The 16,806-nt window shown below is 39.9% G+C and overlaps 1 protein-coding gene across 14 annotated transcripts in view; it reads right to left on the bottom strand.

The window, feature by feature from the left end:
- Window positions 1–16,806, bottom strand: part of PCDH1 (protocadherin 1) — a 347,254-nt gene that overhangs the window by 282,734 nt on the left and 47,714 nt on the right. For all 14 annotated transcript variants that reach the window (XM_039326009.1, XM_039326013.1, XM_039326015.1 and 11 more), the window contains one exon: window positions 5,783–6,594. In XM_039326009.1, the coding sequence (XP_039181943.1) occupies window positions 5,783–6,594 (812 nt within the window). The remainder of the gene's footprint in view (window positions 1–5,782; window positions 6,595–16,806) is intronic.

Genomic DNA, 16,806 nt, shown 5'->3' with positions numbered 1-16,806 from the left:
GTTTGAGAAGGAGGCATGGATGGAGGGGGTGGCAGTTGCAAGGGTCGTTGACTCCTAGAGGATGACATAAATTGTGTAAATGCATGTTGCATGAACGCCTGGAACTGATCTGACCAAATATCCTGTTGTTCCATAGAGCGAGCCCCAACTGCAGTGGGAGTATACGTGGCTTCAGGACCTTGTTGTGTAGTGGAAGATGAAGAGCGAGGGGGACCAACCTGTTCAGTTTCCCCCTGAGGAGACCATGCCCTAGGGGCCTCATGGGAAGGCACATATGGAGGCTCAAATGGAGAAGGGTCCAATGAAACGGGGGGAACCACTTCAGCTTCACTGGACATGAGCCTTTGAGCTTTGGAGAATTCCCTCTCCAGCGCCTGATGTCTCCTCGAAGCCTCTCGCTCGGCTGCCTTGGAGGGGTCTTTGGTAGATGTGTGCTTTGTCTTGGCCTTTTTCTTTCCCCCTGCTTCCAAATCAGCTGATCTGCGCTTTACTTGTGCGGGGGGAATATCAGAGCCTTGTGATGCCTGGGGCGAGGCACTGTCTGCCATTGCAGTCTGGATATTCCGGGGAAGAGATATCCAGAAATGGGGGGAACCCAAACACGCAGATCTGGTTGTCAGAGAGGGAAAAAAACCCATGCCCTGAACAACAACAGTGGCAAACAGCCAGACAGTTCACTAGAACTGCCTGTCTAGGCCTTGTGGCACAGCACCACAAACTAAGTGGAACAGGTGGATTCTAATATAAATTCCCCCTCGCTAAATTAACACAATTAGTGAAAAGAATGTAACCTGAGCTTCAATGATTAGTTAGACCAAATAATGCAAATGCAATATGGCGATCGACCATGTGACTGGTCTTGATAATGCACAGAATTGTCCTGGAATAGCGTTAAAATACTTCCCCCCGTTAGAGGCCTGACACAGCAGGCTAAGGTGGCAAATGAAGCAGGCCCAATTGTGCTCTGAGGAACACGAGGTCCCTACAAAATGGCGTCTGCGTTTAAAAATGCATTCAAAATGGCATCCGCACCTAAACACTTGTTCAAAATGGAGTCCCCACCTGTGTAGTCTGTCCTAAAAATGGCGTCCGCGCCAAAAACTGCGAAGAGAAGGCTACTAGGCCCCCTGGAAGGAAAAAGCTTTAAGGGATCTCCCAATATAGTTAAAGCCCTCTTTTCCCCGTTCGTCAAAAAAACACTTTCTGTTAAGTCGCACAGCCTCCACTGCGATCCGAAAGTCCGCCTGCTTCAAAAGGAACCTCGTGGCATCAACAACGATCCGAAAGGGAAGCCCTCTGGTCTGCCCGAGCTCCGAGGAACTCCTAGTCACCGCAAGCCTGCTATTCTGCTGATCCGCGCTCCCACTGATCAGCTGGATCGGAGCTAAAAGCCCCGCTTCAGATCGGCCTGTAGTCTGCTCCACAGGAGTCTGTTAGACTCGTTGAAGCCTAAAAGGTCTGAGCAATATTTCAATAAATTTGTCAATCTGAATCCAAATTTCAATAAAGAATAATTCACAATAATTTAGAGACTTTTGAATGTAAATAAATTCAATTAATGAATCAATCTAATTAATTAACCTAGTCTAACTGAGGAGCCAAGAAAATTGCGTCCTACTGAGCCGAGACTAAGTGAATAACTGGGAAGACACACCCAGAGGAAGGCATGGCTAAAGTTCTGACTTAGTCTCATCTGAGCAGGAAGGCTGAGATTACCCACCTGTGGATTCTACATTCATCATGCTGGAGAAGAACTAGTAGTATCAGCAGAAATGATAGAGAAAAGAGGAAGAACTGGTGAGTACCAGGTGAAGATGAATTGCATGGTTTTTGATTGAAACATCTGACTGGTCTATACCCACTAGTTGCCAAGCAGTTTAACAGCATACTGCAAGAAAGTAAAATTGAAGAATAGTTAACATCTGGCAAAACCTACTTGTCAATGAAAGATCCAGCAAAAACGGCAGCACTAGGAAACTACAGGCCAACTACTGGCTTACCAACAACTTTCAAATTGCTAATTGGTGTGGTAGCTGATGCAGTCCAACAGCATTTAGTTGAAAACAAGCTTTTTCCACCTGAGCAGAAAGGAAACCACCCAAACAGCAGAGGAACAAAAGATCAACTTGATCAAAGACAAGATGACTTTGGAAAACTGCAGGAGAAGGAAGACCAATTTAAATGTAGCATGGATTGACTACAAAAAAGCATTGGACACTCTGCCATATGACTGGATAATCAAGTGTCTAGAAACAAGAGGAGTCAGTAGAAACATCAGAAGCTTTGTGCAAAGATCAATGGCACAATGGAAGACACCTTTCCAGGACAATGGTGAGAGACTAATATTAAGAGAGGAATATTTCAAGATTTACTACCACAATATTATTTGTCACTGCACTACTCTGTCAATAACAATGAATAACTCAGCCCATGGCTATCGAACATCAAAAACATCTGCCAAACTATCCCATCTCTGTTACAAGGACAATCTGAAGCTGTATGGACAGTAGAAAGGCTAATGTAAGATCAGCGTCTAGCCCAAGCTACTTGCAGCCGAAGTCCAAGAGCACAAACCCAAACATCGGTGAACAGCATGCTTGGAATTGGTGAGAATATTGATCTTCTTTCTTCTATCTACTAATTGAATCCTTGAAAAAGATCTCCAAAGCAAGAAAACTTCCGGAAGGGAAGGGAGGGAACTATATCCCCATTCCCTTATAGACGGAAGCTGCAAATTAATATTAAGGAGGAAAGAGATATACTAAAATTCAATTTAAAATACTACAGACTGGATAAATTTAGGAACTAAAGAACTGTCAAGAGTATACCCTAAAGCAGTGGTTCTCAACCTTTTTAATGCCGCGACCCCCAACCGGTCATAAGTCGAGGACTACTCAACTGGTGCAGTACCATTTGCAGAATGGGACTTTTGGCGGGCTCAGCAGGGCAGAGACAGCCTGGACAATTCCTATTGGCTTTTGAAAGCCAATAGAATTAGACTCTATTCAAGAGAGTCTAATTCTATTGGTTTTCAAAAGCCAATAGAATAAAAAGGAGTAGCACAGCTAAGGAAAAGGGGGAAAAAATGGCGGACTGCGTTGTTTAGCGACCTCCGTGAAATGGCCGTTCGACCCCAAATGGGGTCCCGACCCACAGGCTGAGAACCACTGCCCTAAAGTGTTTTGATGGAATTATAAAAAACACGTAACAAAAAATAACTTTTTGATTGAAAAAAAAAACTGAAAAAAGAAATAACTGCTGACATCTAGTGGAGAATCAGAACATAGGACACTAACAATAAGGACTCAGAAACTGGCAGAATGCTCAGAGATAAATAATAATCTGTTCTTAATCATTCATCATAGGATGAATAGACTTCAGACCTTTTATTATATTTGTTGCTCTTTCAAAGATCTCAATCTTTTTTTGTATTGTGGTGACCAGAACTGAACACATTATTCAAAATGTGATCTCACCAGCATATTGTAAAGCAGTACTATCACTTCTCATAGTCTTGACATTATCCCTCTTTTGATGCATGACCTTACTTTTCTCACCACTGAATTGCATTTTGTTGAATAGGGCCCAATGTTCTGAATCTTGAGTCTATCTATCAAAGTGTTAGCAATTCCCCCTAGTTTGTCATCTGCAAATTTGAGGAGTTCCCTTTGTATCCTCTTAGTCTTCTTAGAACTTCAGACTAATGTAGAAAAATTTAAACCTTCCCTATTGTTACAATCAATCCCTAAATGATAATAAGCCTTTCAAAAGAGTTTTGTATCAAGCTAGATAAAAATGCCTTCCTATGTTTTGTTATTTATACTTGGAGAAATAAGAAAGCAGGAAAATGCTACACCAAACTGGCGGGAATAGCAACACTCCAGATATGCTCAAGATCCAGAAAGATCTCAACAGACTTGAACACTGAATCCTATCCAACAAAATGCAATTCAGTGGTGAGAAAAGAAAGGTGGTTTTACATTTAAGTAAAAAAAGCCCAAATGCACAGGTACAAAGTAGGTAGTACCTGGCTCAACAGCAGTAACTGTGAAAGAAACATGGAAATTCTGGTGGACAACCACTTAGAGCCAGCAGTGTGCTGCAGCTGCCAAAAAAGCCAATTCTGTCATAGGCTGCATTAGCAGAGGGATAGAATGAAGATCACATGAGTGTTAGTACTGATTTATAATGACTTAGTAAGACCACATGTGAAATATTGCATCCACTTTTTGTCGCCATAATATAAAAAAGATGATGAGACTATGGAAAGTGCAGAAAAGAGCAACAAAGATGATTAGGGGACTAGAAGTTAAAACATATGAAGAACTATTGCAAGAACTGGTTATATCTAGTCTAATGAAAACAAGAACTAGAGGTGACATGACCATATCTAAGGGGTTGCCACAAAGACAAGGGGGTCAATCAATTCTCCAAAGCACCTGAAGGCAGGACAAGAAGAAATGGATGGAAACTAATCAAAGAGAGATTATACCTGGAAATAAGGAAAACTTTCTTGTCGATGAGAACAATTTTTCAATGGAATGGCTTGCCTCCAGAAGCTGTGACTACTTAATCACTGGAGGTTTTTAAGAAGAGATTGGACAGCCATTTGTCTGAAATGGTATAGGGTCTTTTGCTTGAGCAGAGGATTGGACTACCCTTTTATTCTCTTAAACGTGTAAAGATTTAAGTGTATGAATGGAGGGCTCAGTTCATGGATTTGAATATGGATAAGGTGAGTAAGATGAGTTAAAGTTATCCCCACATAATGTCTATGCCTCAAAATCACTAAGAAAGGAGTAGTTGTGGTCAGGGCTTTTTTTGTCATAGAATGCCCAGAACGGAGTTCCACCACCTTTTTTGGATGGAACTTTGTAGGGTAGGCAAGGCGGGTTGTATGACATGTGTGAGTTCCGGCACCTTTTGTTTTTACAAAAGCAGCACTGGTTGGGGTGATGATTTAAGACAGGAAAAGGTGGCTTTGATTTAGCCAAATGTCAATCAGAATAGAGGTGAAAAGGACCTTGGAGGTCTTCTAGTCCAGCCCCCTGCTCAAGCAGGAGACCCTATACCATTTCAGACAACTGACTGTCCAATCTCTTCTTAAAAACCTCCAGTGATGAAGCACCCACAACTTCTGATGGCAAGCTGTTCCACCTGTTGTCTTCACTATTAGGAAGTTTCTCCTTAATTCCAATGTCAGCTAAGACCATTTCTTATCTGGCCAAAAATATTTATTATTCCTGAATATATAAGTCTCAGAGGAAAAATATTTACCCATATTTACATTTATAGCATGATAAAAATAATGCAAAAGACAAAACCATATTTAATGGAATTGGTTAGCAGGAAAACAATAGCTGTTGATCTCAGTCATGCTGAAGGATAGAATCTTACTGCCCTGCCTTCTGATGTAACCAGGTGGAATCTAGTGCTATTGTTGATGGCACTAGTAGCTGTAAGTGATATTGGAACAGTAAACTATATGATCAGAAGCTGAGAAAAGAAAAATATATGCTTTTCTCTCCCCATTAATTCCAGTGAATTTGACTGCAGAAATTAACTCATTTTTCCAGCTCCAATCCTCCAGTATTGTTTGCAAAAGCTTTTGACTAATCCAAACATCCAATACATCTTGTCTCTAAAATATTAGGAAAGTAATAAGTAACACATGTAAAATACCTAAATACATCATCCTTTTCATATTTTGAAATTAATAGGTACTCAAACTCTAAATCCAGAATTATGTATGTTTAGACTCTTCTATTGAAAAAGGGCTCACCTGCAGTACAGAGTGACCAATAGGACTATTTTCTGAAAGTTCAGCCTCATACAATGGTTTCTCAAACTTCGGTGCATTGTCATTCATGTCCAGAATGGTGATTCGCAACAAAGCGCTGCTAGCACGAGGTGGGCTACCCCCATCTTGAACCCGGATAGTTAAGTCATAGGACTCTGACTGCTCTCGGTCTAGGTTTCCCATTACAATTAGTTGTGGCTGTTTCTCATCTTGATCCTCTGCTACTTGCAAGCCAAAAAGTTTTTGGGCATCTGAACCAGGCATGAGCTCATAGGAAGCAACACCATTGGCACCAGCATCACGATCCATAGCCAATGGAATAGGGAAAAGTGCACCAATGTTGGTATTTTCAGGAATGGCTAGTGTGATGACAGGAGATGCAAAGTTGGGTGTATTGTCATTGATGTCCATCACTTCAATCTGCCCCTCTAGTAGGCGAGGGCTATTGTTCATCAGGTCTGTGATAGAAACCTCAAACTCCAGAAAACAAGGATCTCCTGGGAACAAGTGCTGGCACTCTCTCAGGCTTTCCCGATCAATGGAAGTTTCTGTGGTGTAGATATCACCAGTCTTGCCATCAACACGCAGATAGGGGGCACCCACTTCTAATTTATACAGATGTCCTACATCTGGGAAGCCATAGTCTGCTGCCAGACTTCCAATGAGTGTATTGGGTGGCTGCTCTTCCTGTACTTTGTAGACTACACGTGTTCCAGAACCAAGGTTGGGAAGCTGTAGGAAAAACCATACACCCAGACAAGAAACCAGCTGTTGCATTTTGAATTCTGATGAGACTGAAAGAAAGCAAAGAAAACAGATCGTTAACAGCAAAGTTCTACCCAAGAAAACTTTGTTTAAGTTTTTACACAAAGCAGCATGCAGCTGCTGTGGGCTATATACAGGTCTCTACAGAATAAAATAATTATGACCCCCCGTTTCTTCCTGAACATAAAAAAACCACTCCCAGTTTCATAAGTGCCTCTGTGAATCACTTCAGCCTCAATACCAGAATAGCTACACCTGCCTGATTCCGGAAAAAGCCATATCTACTATTGCTTCATACCTTACTCACTATATGATAAACTGTCATCTTTAATAAAAGTGCAAATAAAGGAATCTATTGTCACCCTAACTATTGTAACTTTTGGAGAGAGCGCTATCTAAAATAGAAAACACTAAGAAAGTTTACAATATCAAACAAAAATCCATAATGCAGCTCTGCATACAAGCTTTAAAAAAATTACATATTACAAATGAATACTGAAAACACAAAAGCAATCCCTCATGAAAATCTCTGCATCACTTTTCAGAAGAAATTACTACAGATGAATGAATTGATTTCCTAGAAAAGACATTTTCCTTATTGTTAAAATATAATAAACTTTTTAATACAACATGATCAATCTTCTCTCTCAAGAACCAAGAATTATTTATTTATTTATTGCCACATCTCACGGATATCAAACTCGATTGCGTCACATTTACATATTGTGACATATCACGATGTTTTTTGCCTTTAGGGATCCAGGGTGGGCATGGGCTGTGCTAGGATTTTGGCATCAGGTGAATCAATAAACCAAAGTGGTTCTAGTATATTGTGGAATATCCTTCTTTCCCGGGTTTCTCAGAAAATTTTGTCCTGGCAAAAATCATGGGCATACCTGTGCTTAAGTTTAATATGCTGTTGTCTGAGTTCATGTCAACTTGCTTCTACAGCAAACAGATAGGCTCTCATCTCAGCTGGGATGAGCCATACGCTTGGTCTCATAATAAGAAGGTCCTCCATTTACAAACATTTGTTTAGTGACCATTCAAAGTTACAACATCACTGGAAAAGTGACATATGACTGGTCTTCATATTTACAACTGATATAGCATCTCCAGTCATGTGATCAAAATTTGGGCAATTGGCAACCAGCATATATTTACAAAGGTTACAGCATTTGGAGTCACATAATCAACATTTGTGATCTTCCCAGATAGTTTCCAACAAGCAAAGTCAATGGTGAAGTCAAATTCGTTTAATGACCAATGTGTGATTCACTTGACAATTGCAGTGATTTGTTTAACAGCTGTGATAACAAAGGTTGTATAATTGGGCACAACTCACTAACAACCACCTTGCTCAGCATCAGAATTTCTGGTCCCAATTGTGATTTTGACTCAAGGACTGCCTGTATGCATGCATTCTTTAACTGTAAATATCTATAGTTAACCACAGAGACCAGCTAAAACCTGTCAACCTCTTCTACTAAAAAAAGAAAATAGTGATCCCTTGTTAATTAACTGAAAATATACTGCTCAAAAAAATAAAAGGAACACAAACGTATAGGATCCTATACATTTGTGTTCCCTTTATTTTTTTGAGCAGTATATATTTAACAGCATATTTCATATGAGGAGATCTATACACAAAGATTGTTATTGTGTCCACTACTGTGGGAGTAATAGCCATGAACTGAATTTTAATTTCTTCCTAATGTTTTAATGATCCATTGCTAACATGCCAATTTTATAACCATTTTTACAGACAAACTATAAAAGAATATCTCACACTCATAGATAAAACAACTTAGTGATCTGTTTTGATTTACATCAATATCGCACTTTTGATATCGTACTTACAATATCATACTTACAGGGATATTGTATTCTATAAATATAATAAATATTAATATCATATAGGGATTTTATATTTTATAAATTTATTAAGAAAATTCTGGTCTTAATTTTTATTAATTTCTGATAAAAACCTCTCCTTTTTTTGCTAAAAACTCTTTTCATTGTTTTGGGGGCTTAATTGTTACAGTGCTTTTCCTGTCTTTGAGAGGAGCTATTTATGGTTGGCTATAAACATTCCACCTGTAAAAGTTTTACTACTGAAGTATTTTGGACTATATCAAAATATAGTCAAAATGCAAGCAATGTATCAAGACAACATTTACTAGGAAAGCTGGGCAAAAAAAATATTTTCCAACTTACAAGTTCAGCTTGAATATTTGGATAAAAAAAACTTGATAAACTCTTTGTTAACAATCTTATTTTAAAATCTGGTAATCAGATACCAGTAAAGCACTACAAGAGGATTTACAACCAGGCGGCTAAGAATGTAACTTGCTGCCGGCAGCCCTGAAAATGCAGGTGACTGGGAAAATACAAGCTGGTTAGAGGATTCCGAGAAAGGCATGGACTGTACAGACTCAAAGTTGATAGAACTGACTAGTGATAAACTCAACTTTTCTAAGAAGACTGGGTGGTTTTATTATATCCAATCAGAAAACAAATGTTAAGAGATGTTATCTTACAATTTATAGGAGACTTTTTTGTACAACAAATGCTGTGGAAATACACAAAACAAAGACTTGTGTTATGGGGGAATAAAATCCAATTGCTAAAAAAGATCTCGTTTAATATTTTAAAGAAAAACCTTACTATTTACCGTGTTTCCCCGAAAACAAGACCAGGTTTGTTTGTTTGTTTTTTTGCCTCCAAAAGGAGGCAAAAAAAGTTATTTTCAGGGGATGTCTTATTCACCTCTGGCACCGACAGCCCCACCCAGCAGGTCCACTTCTTCTTGGGCCAAAGTAGAAGCTTCATTCTGCAGCTGCATTCCAGACTGCATTTTGCAGTCAGGTCTTTCCGGAAGGCCTATGCAGTCAAGTATTGAGCTATGAATTCAATCCATAGCTCAGTCGTCGGCTGCAGAGATCTTGCAGAACTGAGCTATGGATTGAATCCATAGCTCAGTTCTGGGCTGCACAGGCCTTCTGGAAAGGCCTATGACTGAGAAATGCAGAAGACACCGCAGAAGAAGTGGGCCGGCAAGTAGAGGCCTGGCTGCAAGATACTGGGTGTGGGGCAGCTCCAAACCCCTACCCCTGCTCTAGTTTGATTTTTAAGTGTGTGCCTCATGGCAAAAATAGGGCTTATTTTTGGGGTAGGGCTTATATTAGGACCACTCCCAAAAATCAAGCTAGGGCTTATTTTCGGGATAGCCCTTTCAGGGAAATATGGTAAGAATCAATCAAAGATATCTGATCCTGGATGGCCAAAGACAATGATTGTTGTGACTTATGATAAACCAGAAGCTGTTGTGGACTTTGGGCAAGTGAAATATAATAGATTTTTCAGGTCCCTTTGGAATGCTACTGTAAGGTCTTGCCTCAGCTATTCCCTCAAGAAAGTGGAACATGTAAACTAAGCAAACACACTGTTAACTATTATGTGATTTATGTTTTAAAAACTAATAACATTTATAAATAAAAAAAAGAAAGTCGAACTCTTGAAGCAGACAGCATTTCAAAGGATCTTTTATTGAGAGATAGTGATTGCAGAGAAAGCAGGCAGGATCTAAATTTCCTGCACAAAAAATGTTAGGTTAAATCCCATTGGTCAAACCCCTCCCAACTGCCCAGTCCATAGAGAGCCAATCCAGAGGTGGGAAGGTGTTGTGAGAACTCCGAGCTGAGAGTCACGGTGGAATTAGAATTACCAAAATCACTGAGAAAAGTCCACCCAGTGTTCCAGTGCAGTCTCCTTAAACTAGAAGTGGTCTCGCCCTTAAGGCTGGCACCCCCCTCCAGTCCTGGAGCCTATTATGGTGGAGGTAGAACAGCATTTCAAGATTAAGAAAATCCTAGACTCACACACAAATTGGGGACTCACCCAGTACCTAGTAATGTGGAAAGATCTCCCTGGGGTTCAGCCTGAGTGGATGCAAAAGAATCATGTAAAAGCCCCTAGAGTAATTAAATGCTTTCGTGACCATTACCCTGATAAACCTAAAAAAGCACCTAGCCACTATTTCTTTTCCCCTCTTTGTTATTTTTCTCTTCTCCAGGTGGATCTTCCCTTCTAAGAGCAGTATGTCAGGTCCCTTCGGAACACTGCTATAACTAAGGGGAGGGGGAACATAAATTTGTGTGGATTGAGAATGTTTCTGTATACTGATATATTTATCAGTATTCAACTAGGGCAGGGGTAGGCAACTTTGGCTCTTTTATGACTCGTGGACTTCAACTCCCAGAGTCATAAAAAAGCCAAGGTTGCCTACCTCTGAACTAGGGGGAACAATTTATGTATATGTTTGTTGTTTTATGCACTTTTTAATGTAGTCTTGTTTAGCTTTGCTTTGTTTTTGTATTTGTTTTCTTTTTTTGGAGTTTGTATTTTAATGTTTTGAATAAAATAAAAATATTTTTAAAAATTCCTTGAATACATTTGGGAAGGCTGTTCAAACTAATCAACCTTGCAATTACATTATTTTTAATCACATTTGTCACAAGACAAATGCTTAAGAAATGTATACCCAATGTCTAGAACTTTTATGTGCATGAAAATAAGATATATGTAATCTTTTCTTTACATATTTATTAAAAAGTTTTTTTCTTACTATACAATACAAACAAAAATAAAGATAATGGAAAAAAGGGAAAGGAAAGGGGACAGAATGGGTGACATGGAAGAAAATAAGAAAAAAAACCCAAAAGCAATAGCTTCCAACTTCTTTCGTTGCAGTAAGATACCAAATACAGTTATAATATCAGCTTTTTACTTGTAGCAAATAGTTAAGACAGGTAGTCCTCAACTTAGGCACTGAAAAAAGTGACTTATGACCATTTTTTACACGACTGTTGCAGCATCCCCATGGTCACATGATCAAAATTCGGATGCTTGGCACTGGCATATATTTATGAGAGTTGCAGTGTCCCAGGTCATGTGATCACCCTTTGCAACCTTCTGACAAGAAAGTCAATAGGGAAGCTATATTCATTTAACAATCGTGTTACTAACTTAACAACTGCAATGATTCACTTAATAACTGTGGCAAGTAAAGTCTTAAATGGGGCAAAACTCACTTAACAACTGTCTTGCTTTGCAATGGAAATGTTGGGCTCAATTGTGGTCATAAATCAAATATTACCTGGGTATTTCTATAACAATAATCCACTTAATCATTGAAGTTTTAGTTTTATCTCTTTCATGCCAAAGTCCAGAAGCTGTATCCAAGTAACAACAAAACTATTTACATTATTTTCCCTAATTAATGTAGTCAACTTCACCATCTCTGCCAGTTTCATTATATTTTTGATCCTTTTCTCCTTTGTAGGAGTTGACACTTCTTTCCATTTTGGGAGCATATAGAATTCTTGCAACCATCAACATACACAGCAATGTTCCATTTTTTTTTCCATTTCTTCATCTAGTAGTCCCAATAGAAAAATGTCCAGTTTCCACTGTACACCCATTTTTAGAATCCTATGAATTGTAAATGAATCTATTCTCAAAATTTCTTTGCCTTATCTCCCATCCACTACATATGATAAAAAGAACCTTCTTTATAGTTGCATATCCAACAATCATTCAAAACACCCTTATGTATCTTCAATAATTTATTTGGCTTTAAATACATACCAGGATATTGTATCTATCAGAAACCCCCTCAAGCTTTCTTTTCGGGGCTCTGCCATTCTAGTGGGAGGGGGGAGGTTTTTCCTCTGCTGGGAGGGGGGGTTGTGGCTTGTATTTCCTTGGCTTTGTTCCTCCTCAGCTTTGATGCATCTCTTTGAGTGTGGAAAATGGAATGTACCAGGAGCCATATGCCTTATCTCCAGTCCATTGAAGGATTCGGTGAAGCGCCTGGGAACCATCCCTTATCAGGTCCGGTTTCCATCACAACTTTGCACCGGTGGATTGGCTGGACGTGAACTGGACACTTGGGCTCTGGGTTGGGGTTTGTGGAACGAATGTTTTGATGTAGCAATTCAGCGGAAAACCTTTAGGTCTTGCTTTGTTCTCTTGCCATCACTATCTCTCAATAAAAGTTGCTTTGGAAACAATGCCTGTTTCAAAAGTTCTACTTTCTTGGGAGGAATAGTTGAGGCAGGATCTTAACATTAAGCAAGATATGTAAAAAGGTCAATCCGGAGAGGCAACCTCCCTACTGTGCACATCATGTCCTTCCATGGCAGCAAACAAGACAAATCTGATGTTCGGGAGAGTCCGCTGCAAAAACCCACCCAGTAGAAAGCTCCTCCAGATGGATGGAGGAGATGGTAAATGCAAAAAGTTCCACAAAACCAAGATAATAATAACAATAATGAAACAATAACAACTATAATAATAATGATGATGATGTTGGAAGGAACCTTGGAGGTCATCTAGTCCAACCTCCTGCTGAAGCAGGAAATCCTATACCATTTCAGACAAATGGCTGTCCTAACTCTTCTTAAAGACTTCCAGTGTTTGAGCATTCACTGCTTCTGGAGACAGGTTGTTCCGCTGATTAATTATTCTAACTGTCAGGAAGTTTCTCCTTAGCTCTAGGTTGCTTCTCTCTTTGGTTAGTTTCCATCCATTGCTTCTTGTCTTGCCTTCAGGTGCTTTGGAGAATAGCTTGACTCCCTCTTCTTTGTAGCAACACCTAAGATATTGGAACACTGCTATCATGTCCTCCCTCATCCTTCTCTTCATTAAACTAGACATACCCAATTCCAGCAACCGTTCCTTGTACGTTTTAGCCTCCAGTCCCCTAATCATCTTTGTTGCTCTTCTCTATACTGTTTCTAGAGTCTCAACATCTTTTTTACATCATGGTGACTAAAACTGGATGCAGTATTCAAAGTGTAGCCTTACCAAGGCATTGTAAAGTGGTATTAACACATCACTTGATCTTGATTCTGTCCCTCTATTAATCAATCTATTGGAACCATAACACACTGTGTGCATGGAAAATGTGTACCTCCTGCCTCTCATGAAAGATATGCTGGCCCACCTATCGAAAGAAAAAATATTTTCTAAGTTGGACCTGTGGGAGGCATATTATAGAATTAGGATTAAGGAAGGGGACGAATGGAAGACTGCTTTCAACTGACCCCCCCTTTCAACTGACCCCCCCTCCATTTCTTAATTTATACCGAAATTAAGGCAGAACATGTGAAATTGGTCAGAGCGGCTAAGTAAATAACTCCAAGTGGCTAAGCTGTATGCAAAATTGTCAAAGTGTGAATTCCACAAAGAGAAAATCTTGGGCTACAGGATTTCGCACGATGGGGTGGAGATGGACCCGAAGAAAGTATGTGCCAACCTAGATTGGGAGGCACCCTGCACTAGAAAGCAGCTGCAAAGTTTCCTAGACTTTACAAATTTCTATCAACAATTCATCCCCTCTTTCACCCAGATCGCTTTACCTATCACCAAAAAACAAAGGAGGTGGATAAACTGAAACCCAGCCAACACCTGAAATGGACTATGGAATGCCAAGTGGCATTTAAAAAATTAAAAAGATTTTTCTTGGCAAAGCCAATTCTGAAGCACACAGATCCAGAAAAGACATTCATAATCCAGGCCGATGCCAGTGATGTAGTGATAGCAGCGGTGTTACTCCAAGAAAATGAACAAGGAAAACTACAGCCGTGTACTTACACCTCCAAAAAGCTATCAGAAACTAAACAACGTTGGGTAGTGTGGGAGAAGGAAGTTTATGCAGTACATTTGGCCTCCTCTCCTGGAGACACTTCCTGGAAGAGAGCAAGACCCCTTTCCATGTATGGATTGAACACGAAAATTTAGAAGCTCTAAAGACATCTAGGAAGTTGTTTCACAAACAAGCACAATGGGCTCAACACTTCTACCGGTTCAATTTTACTGTCCATTACCTGCCGGGGCAAAAGAATTTCTTACCTGATGCTCTATCTAGGATACCACAATATAACAGCACCAAAGCAGAGGTAGTCAAACCTCTATTACCAACCCAGATATTACTAGCGCCAGTCATTACAAGATCACAGAAGAGAATCCTGGATGTAGCTGCCTCAACCGTGTTCAAACAGGCTTTAAAGACAGATGAATGGTTTTTAGAGCACAAGAAACTCTGCTCAATATGGGATGGACTGGTGTGGATGGGAGGAACACTGTATGTCCGAGCCACACAAAGGCTAAAAACTATGTAGGCCTCCTTTGATATAAAACTAAAGGGACACTTTGGGTTTGTGAAAGCCCTTCACCTAGTAAGGAGGCAGTTCTGGTGGCCATCATTTAAAAGGGACATTGAAAGTTATGTAGCCAGCTATCCTGTTTACGCTGCAGTGAAACGGAGGCAAGGAAAAACTCCTAGCCATCCAGTAGCGAGCCCTTCAGCACCCTGGAGAGAGATCTCTGTGGACTTTATTGTGGAACTGCCAGACAGTGCGGGAAACGCAGTTATTTGGGTCGTGACAGACTTATTTTCAAAACAGGTCCACTTCATCCCATGCCAGAAATCCCAACCGCCAAAACCTTAGCTAAAATGTTTCTTCAACATATCTACTGACTACATGGACCCCCCCCCAACACATAATTTCAGACAAGGGTGTCCACTTTACTTCCAAGTTCTGGAAGGCCTTTTTGAACCTTTTAGGCACAGAACAGAGCTTGAGTTCTAGTAATCATCCTCAAACAAATAGGGAGATAGAACAAACAAACTCAGTTCTAGAACAATACCTTAGATGTTTTATTAAATCAACAGGACAATTGGACTGACCTCCTGCCCTTTGCTGAAGTGGCATATAATAATGCTATCCATTCTAGTACCGGATACACTCCCTTTCAAGTGGCTACAGACCAGATGTTTAACCCAATGCCAGAACTGCCTACTATTGAACCTACCATCCCTTCTCTTAAGGAATGGATAAATCAGTTACAAAACACCTAGCCAATAGTAAGAAAAGCTCTAGACAAAGCCAGGAATGCCTACGAAGCTCAAGCAGATAAGAAAAGAATAGAACCCAAATCTTTCCGCATCACAGACACGGTTTACCTATCCACTAGGTTTCTTCAGTCACTTCAACCTTCGAAGTAGCTAGGCCCCAAGTTTGTAGAACCCTTCACAATCAAATGTATTATAAATCCAGTTACTGTGGAATTAGAACTCCCAAAACTCCTAAGGCCTATCCACCCCATGTTCCATTGTAGTTTACTAAAACCAGAAATAACCTCGCCTTTAAGGCCAAAAACTCCTCCTGCACCACAACCTATTATGATAGAGGAAGAGCAGCACTTTGAAATTAAGGAAATCCTAGACTCCCGTAGGCATCATGGGACTGTTAAATATTTGGTGGCTTGGAAAGACCTTCCAGCCTCCCAAAATGAGTGGGTACATAAAAAGCATGTTAGATCCCCTAGGGCCTAGATTACTTAAACATTTTCATGCTCATTATCCAAATAAACGTAATTAACCTATTGTTCTCTTTTTCTCCCTATTTTATTTTCCTGTTTCTGCAGGTAGATTTCTCCTTTTATTAAGGGGGACAGCATGTCAGAAAGCCCTTCAAGCCTTCTTTTTGGAGCTCTGCCATTCTAGTGGGAGGGGGGAGGTTTTTTTCTCTGCTGGGGGGGCTTGTGGCTTGTATTTCCTCTGCTTTGTTCCTCCTCAACTTTGATGTATTTCTTTGGGTATGACATGGAAAGAATGGAATGTGCCAGGGGCCATCTGCCTTATCTCCAGTACATTGCAAGATTCAGTGAAGCACCTGGGAACCGTCCCTTATCAGCTATGGTTCCCATAGCAACTTCGCACTGGTGGATTGGTTGGATGTGAACTGGACTGTTGGGTTCTGGGGTGGGATTTTGTGGAACTAATGTTTTAATGTAGCAATTTGCGTGGGAAACCTTTAGATCTTGCTTTATTCTCTTGCTATCACTCTCTCTCAATAAAAGTTCCTTTTGAAACAATGCCCGTTTCTAGAGTTCTGCTTTCTTGGGAGAAGGAGCTGAGGCAAGACCTTATAGTATCCTATAAATTGAGGAAAACCTTCTAGAAATTCTCACACTATGATTAACAAAGGAATTACAACAATATCCTAATATTTTATTTATTAAATTTCTATGGTGCCCATCTCACCCAAGTGGCTCTGGATAATAAAAAAGCCTAATTAAAAACAAATTAAACTTTATAAGTTAAAAAATTAAGTTAAAAAATTCAAAAGGCTAGGAAGTTAAAAAAACAATGGGGAATGTCCTCTGGCCAT

The sequence above is a fragment of the Crotalus tigris genome, unplaced genomic scaffold (assembly GCF_016545835.1).
Source record: "Crotalus tigris isolate CLP2741 ecotype Arizona unplaced genomic scaffold, ASM1654583v1 scf7180000024339.11422700, whole genome shotgun sequence".
Taxonomy (NCBI): Eukaryota; Metazoa; Chordata; class Lepidosauria; order Squamata; family Viperidae; genus Crotalus; species Crotalus tigris.
Note: the sequence above shows the minus strand (reverse complement) of the source record. Positions and strands in the feature narration are given on the sequence as shown.